At 37.9% G+C, this 21,984-nt stretch overlaps 1 protein-coding gene across 1 annotated transcript in view; it reads left to right on the top strand.

Moving 5' to 3' along the window:
- Positions 1 to 21,984, top strand: part of RORA (RAR related orphan receptor A) — a 112,605-nt gene that overhangs the window by 58,366 nt on the left and 32,255 nt on the right. The window contains exon 2 of the mRNA XM_036736793.1: positions 12,268 to 12,353. Within this exon, the coding sequence (XP_036592688.1) occupies positions 12,268 to 12,353 (86 nt within the window). The remainder of the gene's footprint in view (positions 1 to 12,267; positions 12,354 to 21,984) is intronic.

Raw genomic sequence — 21,984 nt, 5'->3', positions numbered from 1 at the left:
TGCAGGTGTGAGGAGCTTGCTGAAATTACTGAGAGCACAGAAGAGAACAAATTATTTAGGTAATGAAGCTGAAAATGTGGGAGAATTAGAATATTGCATAGTAGCATTGTTTGTTGTAAAATTCACTTCATTATCAGATGTGTGTGTCTTCAGATGTCACGTCACACAATATCCTTATTTGCTGTGTTGAATATGAATGAGACCTAATTTAATCAATATACTTATGAGCATTGATAGTGGTGTTGTCTGACAGAAATCTCTTGCCTTTGAAGAGGAAGCTAGCTCAGTTTGTGGTGCTTGGTACATAGTAAATGTGTAATAAATGCTTTTTAAAAATTAATTTACATATGGATTAAGAAACATATGTTCCTTCAAAAGAACGTTAGTGTGAGAAAACAGTATTTGGCCTGGAAGAGATAGTAAGCTCTGTGTGTATGTGTGTATTCAACATAATGTATTTAACCATGAATTTGCTGTCTGATTAGGTGGAAAGTAGGTAAGCTCTAGAGAGTAATTGTCTCTTTAAAGTTCTATTCTGAAAAACAGAGTTGGTGTGATGAAAGCAGAGCACTGATCCAGCTGTTCTTTCCAAAAGAGAGCTTCACATAAACATGATATATAACACAGCACTGATGAAATCACATGTGTTGGAGGGGGGAGGGAGTATATATATATATATACTGGACCAGTGATTTTTTTTTGTTTTATTGTTTCTTGATGTCTCATAGAGTCATAAGCTTCTACTTGCCCAATTCTATTTTTTAAGGAATTATTTTCTTCAGTGAGCTTTTGTGCCTCTTTTTCCATTTAGGCAATTCTGCTTTTTAAGGAGTTATTTTCATCCGTGAATTTTTGTACCTCTTTTTCCATTTGGCCAGTTCTGTTTTTTAAGGTGTTACTTTATTCAGTATTTTTTTGACATGCTTCTTGTCCCAAGCTATTATCTTTTCATAATTTCCTTCCTTTGCTTTTGTTTCTTTGTCTGTTTTTTCCTCTACCACTCTTATTTGATTTTTAAAAACCTTTTTTTAGTTCTTCCAGGAATACTTTTTGGGCATGTATCCAATTCACATTTTTCTCTGCGGCTTTGCTTGCGGCTGTTTTGACTTCATTGTCTTCTTTTGAGTTTGTGTTGTGTTCCTCCCTGCCACCATAGTAGATTTTTATGGGCAGGTTCTTTTGTTATTTGCTCATTTTTCTACCCTATTTCTTGATTTGGAATTTTATGTTAATGTACTTAAATGTTCCTGGAATGGGTGGGGCAGGGTGGGGTGGAAGGGCACTGTTTCAAGCTTCAGGCTTTTTTGTGCCACTGTTTTCAGAGCTGATTCTGGGGGTTTAGAGGTTTTTGGTGAATCCAAGATAGTATGATCTGGGGAGACGTGTAGCCACTGCTCTTCTTAACCAGGAAGGACCCCTGATCCCTTGGGATTGCAATTGATACTGCTCCTTAGGGTCCCTGATCCTTTGGGGCCAGTTAACCTTTGAGAGGTTAAATGATTTTCCCAGGGTCATCTGGTTGCTATGTATCAGAGATGATACTTGAACCCAGATCTTCCTGACTTTGAGACTCTCAGGTATACAATTCACATTATATTAGTATTATATGTACATAAATATGTGTGTACATACATATGCGTGTGTGTCTATATACACATACACACACACATTTATGAGTGTTGAGCCAAAAGTTTAAATTATGGAACCAAGACTGTGCCAAAGTTTGGATTAGAAGAGCCAGTGGTATTGATCATTATTCTCCCCACTGATTCCTTTGAATTATGAGAAGAAATACTTGATAGTGAATCAACAAAAGACCCTATGGTTTTTTGTTGCAGATTTTCAATAAAACTATGATCTACAGGTATCAACATGTATAATCAATCATGTGTAATTAGCATTCAGTCAAAGAGATTGCTTTTTATGGCAAGAAGAATTTAGTTCTTACTATAAAACAATGTCTTTAATAATTGGCTTTTCTTGACAAGGAATAAAATGGTAAACCAGTTATGCCCATGTATTTAATCTTACCAATGTGCTCTATTCCAGCATTTAGCACAGTGCTGGCACATGATAGGCATGTAATAAAAGCTTATTGACCTGCATGCATCTTGCTATAGAATAATCTTCCAAGTGCTTTTTTGGTTTCCCATACTAAAAAAATCAAATACATTCACACTACTGATCATGGCTAATCCTGATTGAGTAATCACCACTGCCAGCAGAATGAAATACATTTTTTGTTAAAAGAAAGAAACGAATGCATGCGTGCCTAGACAAATGGCCCTGGCTCTTGGAGATCTAGGTATAGACTGCTGGGAATCGATATTGTAGCAAGTATCCCTTGGTGTACACCAGTCCAGGGAAAGATATCTTGATAATGTGTAGACCATGCCCAGTCTGAAGGATTTTAGAAACAGAACCAATTGATTGGGGCAGGCTTGATAGTTTAACCCAGTATACTTACTCCAGCTGCTACAAGGTAGGCCTAAATCTCTGTTACAAAGCTAGAAATGCACTTCCTCAATGATGTCTAAAATAAGAATGCCTCTGGGCCAAATAAGCAAATCATCTAATTTCTAGGGTCTGGAACTACTTCAGATTAAACCTCCTCCTGAACTTTACCAACCTAGATGTAAAAATAACATAGTAATTTTTTTTTTTTACAACATGACTAACACACAAATATGTTTTGCATGACTTCATAACGGATAATGTCTATTGTTTGCCTTCTCAATGGATAGAGAAAGGGATGAAGGGGAGATAGAAAATTTTGAATTTTTTTTTAAATGAATGCTAGACTTCCAGTGCCAAGATGGCAGAGTGAGGAAGGAACCCTCTGAAGCCCTCCCAAATTACCCTCCAAACAACTAGAAAACCCCCTCGGAATTGATCCAGGAGCCGGGAAGCAGCTTACCAAGCTGGCAGCAAAAGTCTGTCTCACTGGGGTAGGAGGGGAGCAAGGTCCAAGAACAACAGCAGCAGCAGCCAGCCTCACAGCAAGGCTCCAAATCTGGGGCAATCCACCAGGGAAGCCCCACCCTCAGCAAACCAGCCAGCCATCCAGGCAGGTGAGTGGTGTGTGCAGCACAGCAAGGCCCCACCCCCAGCACAAGCCACCAGCATTGCCTTGACTGCATTGCTGACCCATAGTGAAGCCCCACCCTGGGGCTGGCCAACAGTGAGAACTCGCCCCTGGGCCCTATTAGCAGAGAGACCCTGTTTCCATAGCAACCCAGCAGCAGCAGGATCCCACCCCTGGGGCAGAATAGCAACAAGATGTCTCCTTTAGGGCCAGCCACCAGAAAGACCATACTAATACAGCAGCAAGGCTCCACCGCTAGAGCAGGCCAGCACCTAAAAAGCCTACCCTCTAGAGAAAGCAAGCAGCTAAGCCCTGAAGCCCAGTGAAAGCCAACAAAAGACCCAGAGCCACAGCACCAAAAGCTTGGGACAATGAAGTACCAGAACCCAACTCTCATATTAAAACACCAAGTCAGAAAAACGGTAGAAAATTGAGCAAAAACAACAACAAAAAAAAAGAACTTGACTATAGAAAGTTACAAGACTGTCAAAATGGCTCCATGTGAAGCCTCAAAGAAAAATGTAATTTGGTCTCAGGCCCAAAAAGAATTCCTGAAAGAGCTGAAAAAAGATTTTCAAAAGCAAATTAGAGAAGCAGAAGAAAGATTGGGAAAAGAAATGAGGAGTCCTACCAAATTCCTTTTATGATGCAAATATGGCGTTGATACCCAAAACAGGAAGAGCCAAAACAGAGAAAGAAAATTATAGACCAGTTTCCCTAATGAATATTGATGCAAAAATTTTAAACAAAATACTAGCAAAGAGATGACAACAACATATCACAAGCATCATGGGATTATACCAGGAATGCAGAGCTGGTTCTATATTAGGAAAACTATCAGCAAAATTGACCATACCAATAACAAAACCAATAGAAATCATATCATTATCTCAATAGATGCAAAAAAGGCCTTTGACAAAATACAGCATTCATTCCTATTAAAAACACTAGAGAGCATAGGAATAAATGGAGTTTACCTTAAAATTATAACTAATATTTATCTAAAAGCATCATCAAACATTATCTGTAATAAAGATAAGCCAGAAGCCTTACCAGTATAATCAAGGATGAATTAAGGATGCCCATTATCACCTCTATTATTTAATATTGTACTAGAAATGTTAGCCATAGCAATAAGGGAAAAAAAAAGAAATTAAAGGAATTTGAATAGGCAATGAGGAAACAAAACTATCACTCTGCAGATGATTTGGTTATACTTAGAAAACCCTGAGAATTAACTGAAAAACTACTTAAATTATTAACAGCTTTAGAAAGATTGCAGGATGCAAAATAAACCCTCATAAATCATCACCATTTCTATATTACCAACAAAGTCCAGCAGCAGGAGATAGAGAAATTCCATTTAAAATAACTGTAAACAATGTAAAATACTCGAGAGTCCACCTGCCAAGAGAAACCCAATAACTATATGAATACGACTATAAAACACTTTTCACACAAATAAAGTCATATCTAAACAATTGGAAAAATATTAATTGCTCATGGGTAGGCTGAGCCAATGTAATAAAAATGACTATTCTACCTAAATTAATCTATTCAGTGCCATACCAACAACCTATCAAAAATTATTGTATGGAGCTAGAAAAAATAATAAGAAATTCATCTGGAAGAACAAAAGCCCAACTATATGAAGGGAATAGGAAAAAAAATGTGAAAGAAGATCTAGCCATACCAGATCTCAAACTGTATTATAAAGCAATAATTATCAAAACAATATGGTACTGGCTAAAAAATAGAGTGGTGGATTATTGGAATAGATTAGGTACAAAATTACATTATAGTAAATGACCATAGTAGTCTAGTATATGATAAACCCAAAGAGCCAAGCTTTTGGAACAAAAACTCATTATTTGACAAAGACTGCTGGGAAAACTGGAAAACAGTATGGCAGAAACTAGGTATAGACCAACATCTCACACAATATACCAAGTTAAGGTCAAAATGGGTACATGATGTACATATAAAGGGTGATACCATAAGCAAAGTAAAAGAACATGGAATAATTTGTCTGTCAGATTTATGGATTAGGGAGGAATTTAGGATGAAAGAAGTTATAGAGAGTATTAAGAAATGTAAAATAAGTTATTTTGATTATATAAAATTGAAAAGTGTTGCACAAACAAAACCAATGCAACCAAAATTATAAGGAAAACAGAAAACTGGCGGGCAGGGGGGATTTTGCAACAAGCATCTCTGATAAAGCCCTCATTTCTCAAATATATAGAGAACTGAGTCATTTATAAAAATACAAAACATTCTCAAATCCATATGTGGTCACAGGATATGAACAAGTAGTTTTCAGATAAAGAAGTCAAAGCTATCCATAGTCATATGAAAAAAATGCCCTAAATCATTATTGATCAGAAAAATGCAAATTAAAAGAATTCTGATGTACCACCTCACACTTATCAGATTAGCTAATACAACAAAAAAGGAAAATTATAAATATTGGAAGGTATGTGGGAAAACTGGGACACTAATGCACTGTTGGTGGAGTTGTGAACTGATCCAACCATTTTGGAGAGCAATTTGGAACAATGCCCAAAGGGCTATAAAATTTTGCATACCCTTTGATGCAGCAATACCACTGCTAGGTCTATATCCCAAGGACATCAAAAAAAGGGGGAAAGGACCTATTTGTACCAAAATATTTATAGGAGCTCTTTTTGTGGTATCTAAGAATTGGAAATCAAAGGGATTCTCATCAATAGCGGAATGGCTAAATGAGCTGTGTAATTGTGATGGAATATTATTGTGCTATAAGAAATAACAATCAGTATTATTTCATAAAAATCTGGAAAGACTTAAATGAACTGATGCATAGTGGAGTGAACAGAACCAGGAGAACGTTTTACACAGCAACAGCGATATTGTTTAATAAAGAAATGTGAATGACTTGGCAATTCTCAGCAATACAATGATCCAAGACAATCCCAAAGGACTAATGATGAAGCATACTAACCACCTCCAGAGAAAGAACTAATATTGACTGAATACAGACTGAAGCATTCTATTTTCCCTTCTTTATTTCATCTTTTTTATTCCTGCTATTTCAGCCTTCTTGTAGGGAATGGGGAAATATTTTAGATAATTGCGCATGTATAACCTATATCTGATTGCTTACTGTCTCAGGGAGGGGAGAGGAAAAGGAGAGAGGGAAAGATAGGATTTGAGACTCAAAACTTTAAATTAAAACATTAAAAAATAAAAATTTTAATTTTTAAAAATGAGTGATAATAAATAGATGCACAGATAGGTATCAGATTATTTTTCTTTTTTTTCTTTTATCTAAGTGTTTTGACCCCAAACGTAACCCACCTCAGTTAATTTCTCATTAGCAGTCACTTATGAGCCAAATTGGATCGTTCTGAAATGACTTGTTTTAGATCTGATAAAGATACTTCTAAACTCATTTATATACTTTACACATCTTCCTGACATGACCTGCTCAGTTCCCTGCTTTTTTGTACATGTGATTTAAGTGGTCTGTGATCAGTTTCTGTATGTCAGGGAGAATGGAGTTGACAATCAGTGTACTTGCTATGGCTTCAGGCAGCCTTTACAGAGGGTTGAACTAGATGACCTAATGAGATTTTTTCCATTTTCTGATTATCATTGGATCTTAGACATCAGTAGAATCACGGAAACTGGGGAATGAAGACCTGATTCTTTCCTTTTAATCATTAGGAGAAAAAAATAGAAGTAACTGTTGGTAGATATTGCCCTTCAGAGCTGTCACCAGTTTCTTGTTTTGTGCAGTAACCTCCCTCTTCTGCTATTTATGACATAATACTCGAAAGTTTGATTGCATGATACTGAAAATAATAAGTAACACAGGTTACTTAAGTGGCCAGTTGCAGATATCAAAAAGATAAATGCTTTTGGAGCACTCAGAGTAGAATTCAATGCTAGCACAGAAAAGACAACGTGCAAATTTTAAGTTTTGCTAATTGCAACCATAAACCCATTGTGTTGCATGATCCAGTATACGGAGTTTATGCTGTGTGCAAACAAGCGACACTACTATGAATGATATTTTGGATATTATTAATGTCAGCTCTTGCATGTAATTCTTCAGTGGTAATATGCCATAGCCTATATTTGCCTTCTGCCTGTCTCTTCATTGTGCTTTGCCTCACCTGCCGTTTTTATTGTTGACAGATTGTGATATTCTGTGACTTTCAGCCATGTAGCATTGCTGCATGAACATCACTATTTAAAGGTGGGGATTTTTTTTTGGTTCAGAGAAAAGCTTGAGATTTTTTAACCCACTACATAATTTCTCAAATGGAACCCAACCCTTTCTTACTCCTATCCAATAATATACCCCACTCAGGATTGTGGAATTTCAGATTTGGAAGGGATCTCAATGACTATCTAGGCCAACCCATGGCCAAAACAAACAAACAAAAAATCCGCCACTGTAACATATCCAATCATTGGCTGTCCCTTCTCTGCTTGAAGAGACCTAACAGGGGAACTTACTTCTTCTCTAAGCAGTTAATTCCATTTTGAACAGCTATCTTGTTGTTAGAAAGTTTATCACCAATGTTAATTTTTGTTTGCATCTTCCATCCAATGTGAGATAGTGGAAAGAATTTGGAGTCAGAGGCACCTCTGCCTCTATCACTCAACACCTGTGTAGCCTTCAGTAATATGGAATGTAACAATTCAGTAAGCCACTCAACGTCTCTGGGCCTCAGTGTCCTTATCTGTAAAAAGAAGAAATTAAACTAGATTTCCTTTCAGTTCCCCTCTAGCTTTTAATCTACGATCTGAATTTTGATTGCCCTGTCGCCATTTTGTAGCTTGTAAATGCCCTAAATGGTGACATCTAGAATTGAATATTCTATTCCAGATATAGCCTTATGAGCTCTGTATATGACTTCCTTATTTGTTCCTTTATTTCTTCCTTCCCTTTGTTTCTCATATGCCACTCCAAATCCCATTAGCTCTTCTGACAGTCACACCTCACTATCAGTTAATACTGAGCTTGTAGTCCAGTAAAACCAGTAATTGAATACAATTCAGCAAGCATTTCTTAATGATTTAATATGCTTTAGGCCTTGGGAATACAAAGACAGAAATAGCCCCTGTCCTCAAGGAGCCTACATTCTACTTGAGGGAAGACAGTATGGACACAGAAGTAAATACGAAATCTAAACAAATGAAATACAAAGTAATTTCAGTGTAGGGCACTAAGAACTGAGGGAATTGGGAAAGGTGTGTGACCTGACCTGAGCCTTGAAAGGAACTAAGCCAAGAGACAAAGGTGAGGAAGGCAAGTATTTCAAAGGCATGGGAGACACAACCAGTGCAAAGTCAGGAAGATAAGCAATAGAGTGGTGTGTACCAGGAAGAGCAAGGAGTCCAGTTTGGAACTTAAGAGTTCATGATAGGAATAATATGAAATCAGCCTGGGGGTGAAAAATGGTTGGAAGCCATATTGTGAAGGACTTTGAAAGACAGAGGGCTTTGTATTTGAATCTTAGAGGAGCCACTGAAGTTTCTTAATCAGAGGAGTAACATGGTCCAACCAGTACTTTAAGTTTACAGATTTGGCAGCTATGTAGAAGAAAGATTATAAAGAGCAAAGGCTGGGTGCAGGGAAGTTTTTTTAGGAGGCTGTTGGAATATTGCAGGAGGGAGGTAATGAAGTTCTGAGTTAGGGTCATGGCTGTGGAAGTAGAGAGAGGTAGATGGATACAAGAAATATTTTGGAGAGAATATTGACAGAGTTTAACAATTGATGACAATTGATACAGGGAGATGAGTGAGAAGGAAGAGTTGAGGAGGACTCTTAATTTGTAAATCTGTACACCTAAAAGACAGAAATAAAGTGATGAGGTAGGCTTCGGGAAATAGACGAGTTCCATTGGGTACAAGATGAGTTTGAAATGCCTTGGGGACATCCAGGTGGAGGTGTCCAACAAGCATTTGGAGATATGGGAGTAGAGCTCAGGAAGAGAATATTTCAAACTGCTGTCTAACCACACCTACCCTGTCTTGTACATGTGAAGTCATTTGTTGTTTTGTTTTGTTTTTTTTTAACCCAAGTAGTAGAGTTTTAAAGATTTATCCTTAAATGGCACAATGGTTAGAGGGCTAGGTGTGGAGTCAAATCCAGCCTCAGACACTTAATACCTGTGTGACCCTAGGTAAGTCACTAAACATCTGTCTACCTCAGTTTCCTTGACTGTACCTCCCAGGGTTGTTGTGAGAATAAAATGTGATAATATCTATAAAATACTTAATACAGTGCCTGACGCTTTCGTATTAAATAACATCCACTAGATTCAGCTTAATGCTTTAGCCTACCAAAATCTTTTTAGCTCTTGTCTCTGTTATCTGGTATATTACCTCTCCTCCAGCTTTGTGTCATCTGCAAATTTAAATAGACTGTCATCTATGCCTTTATCCAAATCAGTTGTTATTTCTGTTGTTCATTTGTTTCTGTTGTGTCCAACTCTTCATGACCCCGTTTGGGGGTTTTCAAGGGCAAAGATCTGGAGTGGTTTGCCATTTCCTTGTCCATCATTTTACAGATGAGGAAACTGAGACAAACAGGGTTAAGTGACTTGTCCAGGGTCACCCAGCTGGTCTGAGGCCAGATTTGAACTCAGGAAGATGAGTCTTCCTGACTACAGGCCTGGGAGCCTGTCCACTGCTCTGCCTGCTGCCCTCAGTCATGTCAAACTCAAAATAGAAATGGTGCTGCTAAATCTACACAAGGATCCATGCAGGCCACATATTGACTTATCTATGTTCTTTTTTTTTAAATTTAATTTGTTCAATATTTCCCGATTAGCTTTTTATCTAGTTGAAGCAGCACTTGATCCAAGTCATTAATAAAATATTAAATAGAAAAGGTTGAAGCACAGATTCCTGGGTCACTCCCTTGGCGACCTCCTTCCAAGTTGTCATCAAACCATTAATAACTCTTAAGTCCAGCCCTTCAAACAGTTCCAAATCCATCTGATTGTCCTGTCGTCTCACCCATACTTTTCCGTCTTTTCCATAAAAATAGTGTGCGATGCTTTGCCAGCTTCTTTGATAATCAGCAAGTATTTCTAAAATACCTACTGTGTGCTAGAGTCTGTGGATACAAGTACAGAGAATAAAACAATCTCTCCTTACATTCTAATGGGAGGGATAAGACAAATGTATTAAAATATAGTAGCTTAAGTATAAAGTGAATAAATGCAAATATCTGCAGGGTATCTCAGTACAAGGTACTGTGGGAAGAAGGGTACCAACAGTTAGGAGAGGGGGCGCAATCAGGAAAGGCTTCAGGAAAAAGAGAGAGCCCAAGCTACATCTTAAAAGAAGAGATTTTTACAAGTTAGGGATATGGAGGAAGTATGCATTGTCCATCTGCAGGTTTTGTCAGAGACAGACTGAGGAACCAGCCCAATGGGTTGTCAATCTAACTCCATAAATAGTGCAAATGTTAGTCATTCTTAGTCATCTTCTTAGTTTTCTCCTGTGTTGCTTGTTCACCTGTTGGGTGGTTGTGGGACTGATTTAAGAAGCTTTGCAATGGCTGAGTGGCATCAGCACAAAATCATATGCAGATGGTTTTAGTTCTTTCACATGAGTGAAGAGCAGCATAGGCACCTTGGTTCAAGTAGTCTCATGTGACCTGGAGAGAAAGTCTTTATAATAGCAACTAGTTTCTGTTTTCTTCTTGAGGCATCTCTGTGGTGCAGTGGTTAGAGTGCTAGACCTGAAGTCAGGAAGACCTGAGTTCAAATCCAGCCTCATACTCTTACTACCTGGGCAAATAGTATAAACTCAGTTTGCCTCCATTTCCTCAACTATAAAATGAGAGCAATGAAAGCATTTGTCTCCCAGGGTTGTTGGGAGGGATCACATGTGACATTCTTAAAGTGCTTAGCACCTGGCAAATAGGAGATGCTATTTAAATGGTTCTTCCCTTTCCTCCCCTTCCCCTATAAAATAAAGGTGTTTGTACCATCTACCTCATAGGGTTATTGTGAGGATCGAATAAGATAACAGAAATATGCAAAAAACTATGTAAGTGTACACTATTATATACTAAAAGGCTACGAAAGGACATTGTAGATGGTGTGTGTGTGGAGAGAAATGTGGGATATGTGTAAATATGCTGTCACTGTAGATACAGCATTTGATAGTTAAAATCATGGGTTAAGTTGAGTGCAGGTGGTTACCATGTCTATATGGTTCACTAATGTTTTATACATTATTTTATATATTACTTCCATTTTATGTATGATCTAAGAAAATCTTAAGAGCTCATGATTACATTTCTTGGATTATTTCTTTGTTTTTAGTTATATATATTTTTAAAAGGCACATTTTATATCTGTTTTGCTTAAGAAAGGTACTTAGAACCTTGTTTTAAGCACTTTGGTATAATATTTATTAATTACTTGATTAATCTGCAAGTGAGGGACATCTTTAGTCACTTGGCAGGAATCTGTGAACATGGAGCTAGAGGATGGGCTACACATTTAAATAACCTAGCAGCTAAACATTCTACTTGTCAGTGTTCATCATTATTAAAACATACAGAAAACTAACTGTCTGGCTGAAATATAGCAGTTAACCCATCCACATAAATGGATTAACATTTAACACGCAACTTTTTTTGAATCCAAAGAAAAAATGAATCGGGGGATTCTTAATTCAGTCATATGTATCTTATTAATCATCTGAATTGGTTTATAACATTTCCTAAGTCGACATGACTTTCGTGAAGAGTATTTTCCTCTAACTGCATAAATGTGACTCTCAGCCAAGACAGATTTATGACCTTTTAAAAATAATGGTGGGGGAATGAGATTGGAGGAAACATTTTAGTATCTGTTTAGCTCTGAGGCCTAAAATGCGAACTCTCCAGTTCTTTAAGGCTTTGAAATGCTGATTCTAGCCTTCTTGTGGGTTCTTAAACACCTTCTCAAATGACCCATTTTAATAACCCGAAAGCTATTATATAACAGGCAGCCATAATTTAGTCCAAGGCTCTAGGGGGACCCTCACAGTTCAGCAATGAATAGTTAATGCAGTATAATGTTTAGCAGGTTATTAGTTTTCACTATACAAATGCTGATCAGGGAACGCTTTTATAAGGTGTTTAAAAGAAAATGTAATTAACTGGTTGCGTGCTTCTGTTGCAGCTCAAATTGAAATTATTCCATGCAAGATCTGTGGAGACAAATCATCAGGAATCCATTATGGTGTCATTACATGTGAAGGCTGCAAGGTAAGCCCCATTTTTTTTTGTTTCTGCCTTATTAAAAAAAAATAAAATGTATTATTTACTCTCACAATTTCTGTAAATTCGGCTTCCTGGAATGTTGAAGGATCAGATTTGACAGTACACGGTGAAAAGACATTTAGGTTTAGAGTTAAATTACAACCATGGCATGTGTGTACACACACACACACACACACACACACACACACACACACACACACACACACTAGCTTCTATAAAAGTTAGCTAGAGGAAGCTGTTTGTTGTTTATACCATTTAATTGGGAGGATAGGGCAGCCCCAGGATGGATTAGAATGATTCAGTCTCATTGTTTATACCTTTCAGTAAGGAAGCACCTGAGCTAACTTTGATTTGTTCTTTGATTCTCATTTTATGGGAAAGTCTAATCAGATCTGGGTTTGCTATATAATTGCCCTCATGCTGTCATGCAGGCTGAACTGGTCAAGCTAATAGCTGCCATTTACACAGAACTTTGCTTAAGGGATAAATTCTCACTTTGACTCCAAGGATGTAATAGGTACACTATTTCCCTAAGTGGGAAATCCAGACTGGAGAATCCAGAAGATACAAGCCCCAAACTTTGTTACTTCTCAGTTATTTTTTAGAATTATTTCATAATTATCAATATATTATTTCATATGTTATCTGCCCTGGTAATTCATTTATTCAAGAAAAACAGCATGGTACCGTGGGAAAAGTTCTTAGATTTAGACTCAGAGGACCTGTCTCTTCAACTTACTACTTGTGTAGTGGCTTAACCTCTCTGGGCCTTCCTTTTTTCATCTGTATAATGACCAGACTGGATTAGATGTGCTTTAAGATCTTGCTCTAAATCTGTGGTCCTATGATAAGAGTACAAATCAATCTACTTCTAAGGAGATCCGAGGTGGCTTTCCATTTAAAACTGCAAAATAAGACCCTGAGAATTCAGATAGAACAGAGGCCAAGTGAAACAGAAAAACTTATTGGATTTTCTCTCGCCCTGATTTTTGTGCTGTCAGATTTGAATCCTGGCTTTGTGAGTGTGGACAAGTCACTTCAACTCTTTGAGGTTCAATTTCCTTATCTGTGTAATGAAAATAATATTACGCCCTCTACTTCCTCTACAGATGGTCGTAAGAAAGCACTATGTAAACTTAAACTACTATATAGATGTATGCTGTCATTATTACTATTTTTGTCATGAGAAAGTATACAAATTCGTCTGCCAAGACAGATAAAATTACTTAGGTGAAATTGTCCCTTTGGGCTGAATTATCCAGAAGGTCCTCCCAGTATTCTATCTCACTCTATAATTATAGATTTTAGTGTTTTTGTATTTATGCTTTATAATGGTGAATGAATTGCAGAAAATATAGATAAGTATTACAATCTTTGGTGAAATTCACCTGTTGAACTTTCTCTACAATGCCTAGGTAGCGTTTCTAACAAAAATGGATTTTTTTGACAAGTTTGTACTTTGGGATTCAAAAAGGGCTTTGAAGTTGCTGCATGTGCAGCAGTAGGCTTTAGATCACTCGGTTGTTCTGGATTAGCTAAATTGAAAGCAGTTGTGTTCCTCTTTTCCTCACTGTGGGAAAGGATATCTCCAGGCTTCATATCACAGAAATGTTGTTTGGGGTCTACAAGACATCAACACTGGTTCTCAGCATGCATTTTTGCATCCCTCCCAAAAACCTGATGACTAGAAAAAGTGAGACATAATTATTAAAGGTGTGGGACATAGACCCAGGAGATCTACTTGACTGCAACAAGTCACAAAACCTTTCTGAGCCTTGGTTCCTTCATCCAAAAAAAACCAAGATCATCATACTAGCATACTAGCACCCTCACAGGGCTCTGTAGAAGGTGCCTAGTAAATCTTTAGAGTCCTATATAAATGTGAAGATTTTTTTAGTTGTTATAATTCTTAATAGATATGCAAATTAAAATAGAAAGTTAAAACAATTATCAAAGAAAAGCCAGGAAAACCTACTTTTATATGAGGTATCCAGACATTTCTAACAGTTAGCTGTCATATAACAAGGCAAAACTTGCTACATTAATCATTCATACTCTCCCTCATCTTCAGTTTCTCTTCTGTTTACTACTTTTCTGCCACCAATAGACTTGTTCTTCTTTCCTTTATACTTGGAGAGAAAAAAAACCCTTTCCTATGACGCTGCTGTACGATAAAACTATCATCCACCATCCATTTATCCTTTACCTATTTTAAGACTGGCACACAGAGGCACCTCTAGTGGATAGAGTGCTGAACTTGGAGAAAAGTAAACTTAAAATTCACTTCCCAGTTGTATGGCCCTCGGGCAAGTCATGCTTGTGCCTCAGTTTTCTCATCTGTAAAATGAGAAGATTGGATTTACTGACTTATAAGGTTACTTTCGGCTCTAAGTCTGTGATTTCTGAAACCATATAATAGTGGAGTTTTGACCCTATTACTACATATAAACGATTCTCTCAATGGCCTTTTCTCAGTCCTCATCCACCAACTTTTTGCTGACCCCCATGAACTCTTCCTTTGGCATCTAAGACGATAGTGTTGGGGTGGGAGGTGGGGGGTTTCCTCTTGTTCTGGCCAGACATCATTCTCTTTTACTGGTTTATTTTTCTCATCCCATTCTAAAGTCTGGTTGTTCCCCTAAATCTCTGGCCATTGTCCATCCTCTTCCCTGTCAATCGTCTCTTCTTTAGTGATCTTCCCTTCTCCCATTGTTTCAGCTACCACTTCTGTCTAGATATCTCTCCTGTCAATACATCTCACCCCTTTCTCTACCCTGAGCACCATTCCCCCGTTTCCAATTGCCTTCTAACTTTCTCCATATGAATGTTCTGCCAACATCTCAAACTAAAAATGGCCAAAACTGAACTCCTTATCTACCCCACCCACCAGGAAAAAAAAACCCTACCCATTCTCTCAACTCACCTATTTATATTGGTGGTGCCACCATCTTCTCAGCCCTGCAGGTTCAAACTTTCAAGCCATCTCTGACCCTTCCTTCATCCTCTAGCCCTATCTGTGTTCTGCCTACACAATATCCCTCCCCACTCTCATTTACCATCACCTTGGTTCATTCTCTCATCACCTTTTTTGTTAGTGCCATATGACTTGGTCTCCCTGCCTCTAATATCCCCTTTCTCCAATGCATCCTTCTTTGTAAAACAGTTGAGAATACACAAATCTATGTCATTCCCATTCAAGTCACTCCCTGTTTTTAGTAAGATAATTTACAATTTCCTTTGTCTAGCATTTAGAGCCTCCACAAGCACAGTAGACAGAGCATCAGATCTAGAGTCAGAAAAATCTGAGTTGAAATGTGGCCTCAGAGACTTATTAGCTGTGTGACCCTGGACAAGTCTCTTAACTTCTGTTTGCCTCAGTTTCTCCAACTATAAAATAGAAAAATAGCACCTACCCTACACGGTTGTTGTGAGGATCATATGAGACAGTATTTGTAAAGTGCCCGACACATAGTAGGTACATAATAAATAATCATTCCCGCTTCCTTTTGCCCTATCTAAATCTGTATAGTAGATTTAGAAGTAAATAACTATTCCATGTAATAGAATAAAATATTTTGGAAACTTTCTAAGTATATATCTGATGAGAAAAAAGTGTATAAAATTCTTATTTTTATGAACTAGCCTTTTTTTAAACTTTTCCTGCTTAAATACTGCCTATGGGAATTAGAGAGCCTATTCATTGTTTAGGTTTGTTTTTTGAGAAGCACAGAAATCATTTTACATTTTATTATAGTTATATTTGCATAGGAATTACATGCAAACACTAAGTGTGGCAATACTTTGGGGATGTATTCTGCTCCATTGTTCAAATGTAACCCTTGCCTCACTGCCTGCTGTTGTTCTTTCCTTGGGATCTTAGCTCCAGATGACTGTCCTGTTAGAAAAATTCCCTCAATCCCATGTTTAAGTGAAATTTGATCATTTAAAATATTGCTGTATGAAATCAAACCATTGAACCTTCATTGTATGCAAAGTCCTGTGGGAAATGAAAAGCTATATATGATGCAGTCATCGTCCTATGAAAGCTTATGTTCCGATTGTACATGAGAGCACATTAATAATAAAGATGGCCACAATGTAATTTTTAAAAAATATTATAATAAGAGGCAGCATAACCTAGTGATTTCTTTTTGAAAGGCAGTCAGGGTTAAGTGACTTGCCCAGAGTCACACAACTAATAAGTTTCTGAGAATGGATTTGAACTGAGGTCCCCCTGACTCCAGAGCCAGTGCTTTATGCACTGTACCACCTAGCTGCCCATACCCTAGTGATTAAAGAGCCTTCTTTGGTCTCGGGAAGATCTAGATTGAAGTCCTACCTCTGATGCATACTGGCTGTGTGATGCTGGGCAAGTCACTTAATCTCTCATTTCCAGGCAGCTGAGACAGAGTTTTACATCTCCATGATAAGAGGGCATTTCTTTACTGGGAGTTCCTTGCACCAGTAACAAGTCCAGAAATACCTATAGGTATGGACATAGAAATATCAAGAAAGATGTGAAAATGGAGCTAGAGTCATGCCCATTACTTATAGAAACACCAGTTAGTTCCCATTCATTGTTTTTATATCATCACCTTATAATCTAACATCTATCCCTACAACTCCCCTGAAGCTGCCTTCTTCAAGGTTACTAATGAACTTTTTGTCCCCAAATCTAGTGGATTTATCTTCAACCCTCTTTGACTTTCTATACAGTATTTTTTCCTGATAACCAGCCTCTCTTAGATATTCTTTCTTCCCTTGGCTTCTGTGATTGCATTCTCACTATTCCCTATACTCTCTTTTACTCCTCCTTCCATTTTCCTTCTCTTAAATATAATGTTCCCAATAAACTCTATCCTTGGCTGTCTTCTCCTTTTTTCCATGGTAATCTCTCCTGTTTTCGTGACGCTCCTCATTGCTGTTTGCAAATAAAATTCAAACCTAGAATTTTAACCCAAATGTTAGTAGAATTTTTAATTCTGGCGCAGTGGAAGCCCAACAATCCAACCTAGCCAAAATCAGAGAAGCTCATCAAGAGACTGGCTACAGCGTAATGAAGTTTTGGCCATAGAGGTTCTCTGACAGTTCAGGGAGACAGTGAGTTACTGGCCCCAGAGTTGAATAGGAAGAGAAGAATGCACCAAATTACTTTTGGGAAATTGCAAAGCTCCTTTACTGACCTCAAGCTTCCTGTGAAAGCAGATATCCGTCTTTTTTCAATACTAATGTTGCATTTTTGATGTTGAATGACAGTGAGAAATAGAAGACAGTTAGCTGTGTTTGAGAAATTTAAAATGAGTATCACATGAAAGGCAATGGAAAAACACATTAGGGGTGTGAGTAAGCTGCACTCTGAAAAAGAATAGGAGTAAAAGACATCATCAGAGAAATGCGTGATAGAAAGAGAAAATGGGCTGGTCCCATGACACGAACAAGGAATAACAGGTAGACAGCCAGAGTCCTGCCTTAGTACCCTTTCAAGTATCAGGAGAAAGAGTCCTATTTGTTGGTTAAATTCCCTAGGGGCAGATATGGACAAGAGTCAAATGGTATGGGCAAGCACAGCTGGGTTGAGATCGGCATTGTGGGAGGGAATTCCTGAAGCATTGAAATAACAGATTCATTTGAGAGAGCAATTCTCAAGCACCAAGTGCTGAGTTGTAGAACTCTTTTGATTCTTATTAATGTAGGGAGTCGCCATATCAAGGAAATCCTTGAAGTATTAAATTAAATTAGTCATACAGGGTAATCATAGCAATAGAGAGAAGGTCGTCCTGTGCTGAGAGTTTCTAGAGAAGCATTGATGGAAACCAGGCTGGTGAGATGTGTTATACAAGAAAGGGGCAGAACACAAGCAGACTCCTGGTCTGAGTGAGCAGAGGTAAGCTATGGACTATGTGGACCACAGGAAACATGCTAAGCCAAAGGTCTTTTCCTCTTACTTCCACATCAGAAATAAAACTCCTGGGTTGTGAATGCATTTAATATTAAGAAAATTGGTCTTTAGAGCCAAGAGGATTAATTTTTTGCATTGACTGAAAATCTTTTAAAGAAAAATTTTAGTGTTTTAGTGTATTTCTTTTGTAAAACATGGGCACGGAAAATAGTAGGGGTGTTCTCAGTTGAAAGTGAGAAATTTATTTGGGAGAAAAAAGGACATTTAGATTTTTCTTGAGTTTATTTACTGTTACATTTTTTTAGTTCTACAAGGCCCAGTTGATCAGAACATTGGGGTTTCACAATCAGGTCATCGGTCTTACTTTCCTCCTAAAGACTTAGGAATAGATTCTTCTTTTACTCAACAAATATCTTTTGAATATCTACTTCAAGCAAGACTTGTATTAGTCTAGGACACTCTTTGCCTTAGAAGCAAGAGTTAATACTTTTCTTCCATTATAAGTAAAAATGACTTTGCAATGAAAGAATATATCCCTTTTCAGAAAGAGAAAATGTGTAAATTATCTGATGTCATTTACCTAGAAGAAAACAATTCCCAAGTAATATGATAACAGTGATGATGATGATGATGATAGCTAGCCTTTATATATCTCTTTAAGGTTTACAAAGTATTTTAAATATTCTCTTATTGGATGCTTACAATGACCCTACGAGGGTAGGTGCTACCATTATCCCCATTTTGCTGTTGAGTAAACTGAGGCTGAGAGGTAAAGTGATTTGCCCAGGGTCACACAGCCAGTAAGTATCTGAGGCAAACTTTGACCTTAGGTCTTTGTCAGCTTATTGCTTAGAAAGAGAGGTAAGCTCAGCATAGTGGATAGAGACCCCAGAGACCCAGGTTCTAGGTCCGCTATGTACTAACTCTGTGGCCCTGGGCAAGTCACTTAACCCCTCATCGACTCGGAAAGCTCTCTAACACCATACATTGCAGAGGGAGACCCCAATCTATCTGTCTTAGTAAGAGGAAGTGCCTCACTGGGAGCTCCCTCACTGACGAAATTAGAAGTAGATTAAATATTGTTATTGTGAAATAAATGTGAGAGGGACTGAAATATTTCAGTGAAATGCTATATTAATGTCAGCTTTTCCTATTATTAATCATGGCTCCATGAAAGTCTTCTTCCCAGGCCTTCTCATAATGTGGAACTGACTGTTGGTCTCTACAAGGCCATGGAGTGGGGCACAAGCCCTGGAAAGAATGCTGAGTGTGCTGGAGTCAGACTCTGAATTCAAATCCCACCCCTGATGCTTGTTACCTGTATAAACTTGGATACTTAAATGTTCCTTTGTTTCCTCATCTGTAAAATAAAGAGTTTTGACTAAAAGACCTCAAGGGTGCTCTTCAGCTCTGGACCTTTGACTAGCGGTCCTATCAGAGGGCAAAGACTTTGAGCACAGGTGCCAGGATAAGCTGGCGTAGTAGACAGGTGGTAACTTTGGAACTGAGGAAGACCTCTGTTCATGCTCTGACACATACTGGCTCTGTGAATATGGGCAAGTTATTTAATGTCTTAGCACTCCCAGACATCTCTTGAAGACCATTAGAGACAATCATCTGCCTCCTAGGGACAGGAACTTTTCACCTACAACTCCCTAGTACCTAGGAAACCACTGGTACTGGGGGGGAATTGTTAGCAGTAAAGACCCTCTCCATGAAAGTCCTTCTTGATACGTGCTTATTAGTGAATGCTAAATTTTTTCGTCTCGAGATTGTGAAGTTTCACTGGCATTTTAAGACCCATTTCAGGTTTTCCTTCCAGTTTTGCTATATTCATGTCCAACATCTACTTCTTATTTTTATCTTAAAGTTCAATTTCATAAAGAACATTAGGTCAGACATTTTAAATAAATATTATGTTTTGCAGAAAGGGAGGCAGGGATGTTATCGTGTCCTTTTGACTTCAAAAGTGTCAATTCCAGTTTTAAAAAATAAGTGCATTAAAAAGTAATGAGAAGAAATTTGTGTTTGTTCAGCTAAAGCTTTCAGTTTCATGATGATTCACACTCAGGAGGAATGTTTTCACCTCCTAATTTGTTTCAGATTGGTTCATTTTTCACTAAACCTTGATGACTGCCTCTTTTTCAATTTGCAGAAAGTTCTAGGCCCACAATTGGGTACTCAATTGGTTTAGACTTTTATGTAGCTCTCTACAGTCAAAGACAACCATCACACTTGCTGATTGGGACAGAAGAAATCAGTTATAATTGCGTATCAGAATGTACACAGTACTCTACTGGGAGGGGCAGCCTTTCTTAGAGCTGGAAAAATATTCTAAGGATGCCACATTTTTATTACTGCTGTCATGTGCAGTTAGTGGGGACGGCTCTAGCAAATTTTTGCAAACAGGGTTAATTGATAGTGTCTAAAGCCAATAGAGAGAGTGTCAGAACTGTCTGCCTCTTTTCTTTGAGTTCTGCTGGTCCAGTCAAGTGTACCTGTCCCATTATAATTCTCTAGGGCTCAGTATTCCCTCCCAATTTTTGGTGTTTCCCCTGACATTTCTTTTCTCTACTCATCTTTCTCTATTTTCTCTGTTTTTTCATATTTCATCACTTTCTCTAAAACCAGACGAGTGTTTTTATTTTCTTTTACCAGGTAATTAGCTATTAGCTAAAAGAATTTCTGTCATCATTTATGTCAAAATGTTTTGCCAAAAATATTTGTTCTTTCTCAGTCATATTCTTGAAAGAAAGGTCCCAAGTGAATGACTGCAAAAATGTCATCTTTCTATATATTATTTACCTTTTTTGAAAGTAATGGAGTAGGCAAAGTTATTTTTTTTAGCAGGGGGGAGGGAAGTAAAGTACCCCCATTCCCAAATTCCTAATTGTCAGTTGCCGGTAATACTGTAAAATTTAATGATTCATGTAAGCATATGAGTATTCACAATAAATCACGGAGTTATGAATAAGTCATGGTTGTCAAAAGGAAATGTGTAGCCATTCCAAGCCGTCTGCCATTAGAATGCATCGAGGCAGCTGTCAGCTGTTTTCTTGTAATTAAACAGCCAATGAGCAGCTAATTAAGACATATGTGTATACAGAAGTGGAAGTGGGTATGTTAATGAACTGTAGGAATCAATTCATTAACTGAAAATTGTCAAAAGACCAAACATCAGCTCAGCATTTCAGCCTCTGCTGATCTGAAGAGGAAGCATACAAAGGATGAGCCAGTGACACCAGCCAAGCCCACTTGCTTCCATGCCCTAGGTCTCCCTAGCAGTACCAGTCAGCTTGATACTGTGGCATGGGAGGCTAGGTGTCTTACAGGGACAAATGGTTGAAACTATCGGTGATGCTGATAAGAACTGTATTGATATTTCAAAGGTTCTGTTCAAGCAGGCACACGAGTCAAAGAGTCTTTTTGTCCATTTCACAAAACTGAAATAGGTAGTTCTTTACGTCAGAAGCAATAAACAGAACTTGGACAACCAGCAGACCTGAATGTTTCCTCTAAAAAGGCTCCTTGACACTGCTTTTTTTAATCAATATGTCAAATGTATTATTTAACTATCCTTACTTTTCCTTGGTTCTAGAATGGAGAGGGGGAAGAGGGTGACGCTGAAGGCAGGGGTTTAGAAATCCAGTAGACTACAAAATATTTAACAAGCTCTTGGGTTAACATTGGACAGACCCACCAATGAATCAAAAAGCA

This window comes from Trichosurus vulpecula, chromosome 8 (genome assembly GCF_011100635.1).
Source record: "Trichosurus vulpecula isolate mTriVul1 chromosome 8, mTriVul1.pri, whole genome shotgun sequence".
Lineage (NCBI taxonomy): Eukaryota > Metazoa > Chordata > Mammalia > Diprotodontia > Phalangeridae > Trichosurus > Trichosurus vulpecula.
The sequence above is the reverse complement of the archived record's forward strand: the minus strand, read 5'-3'. Positions and strand labels throughout refer to the sequence as shown.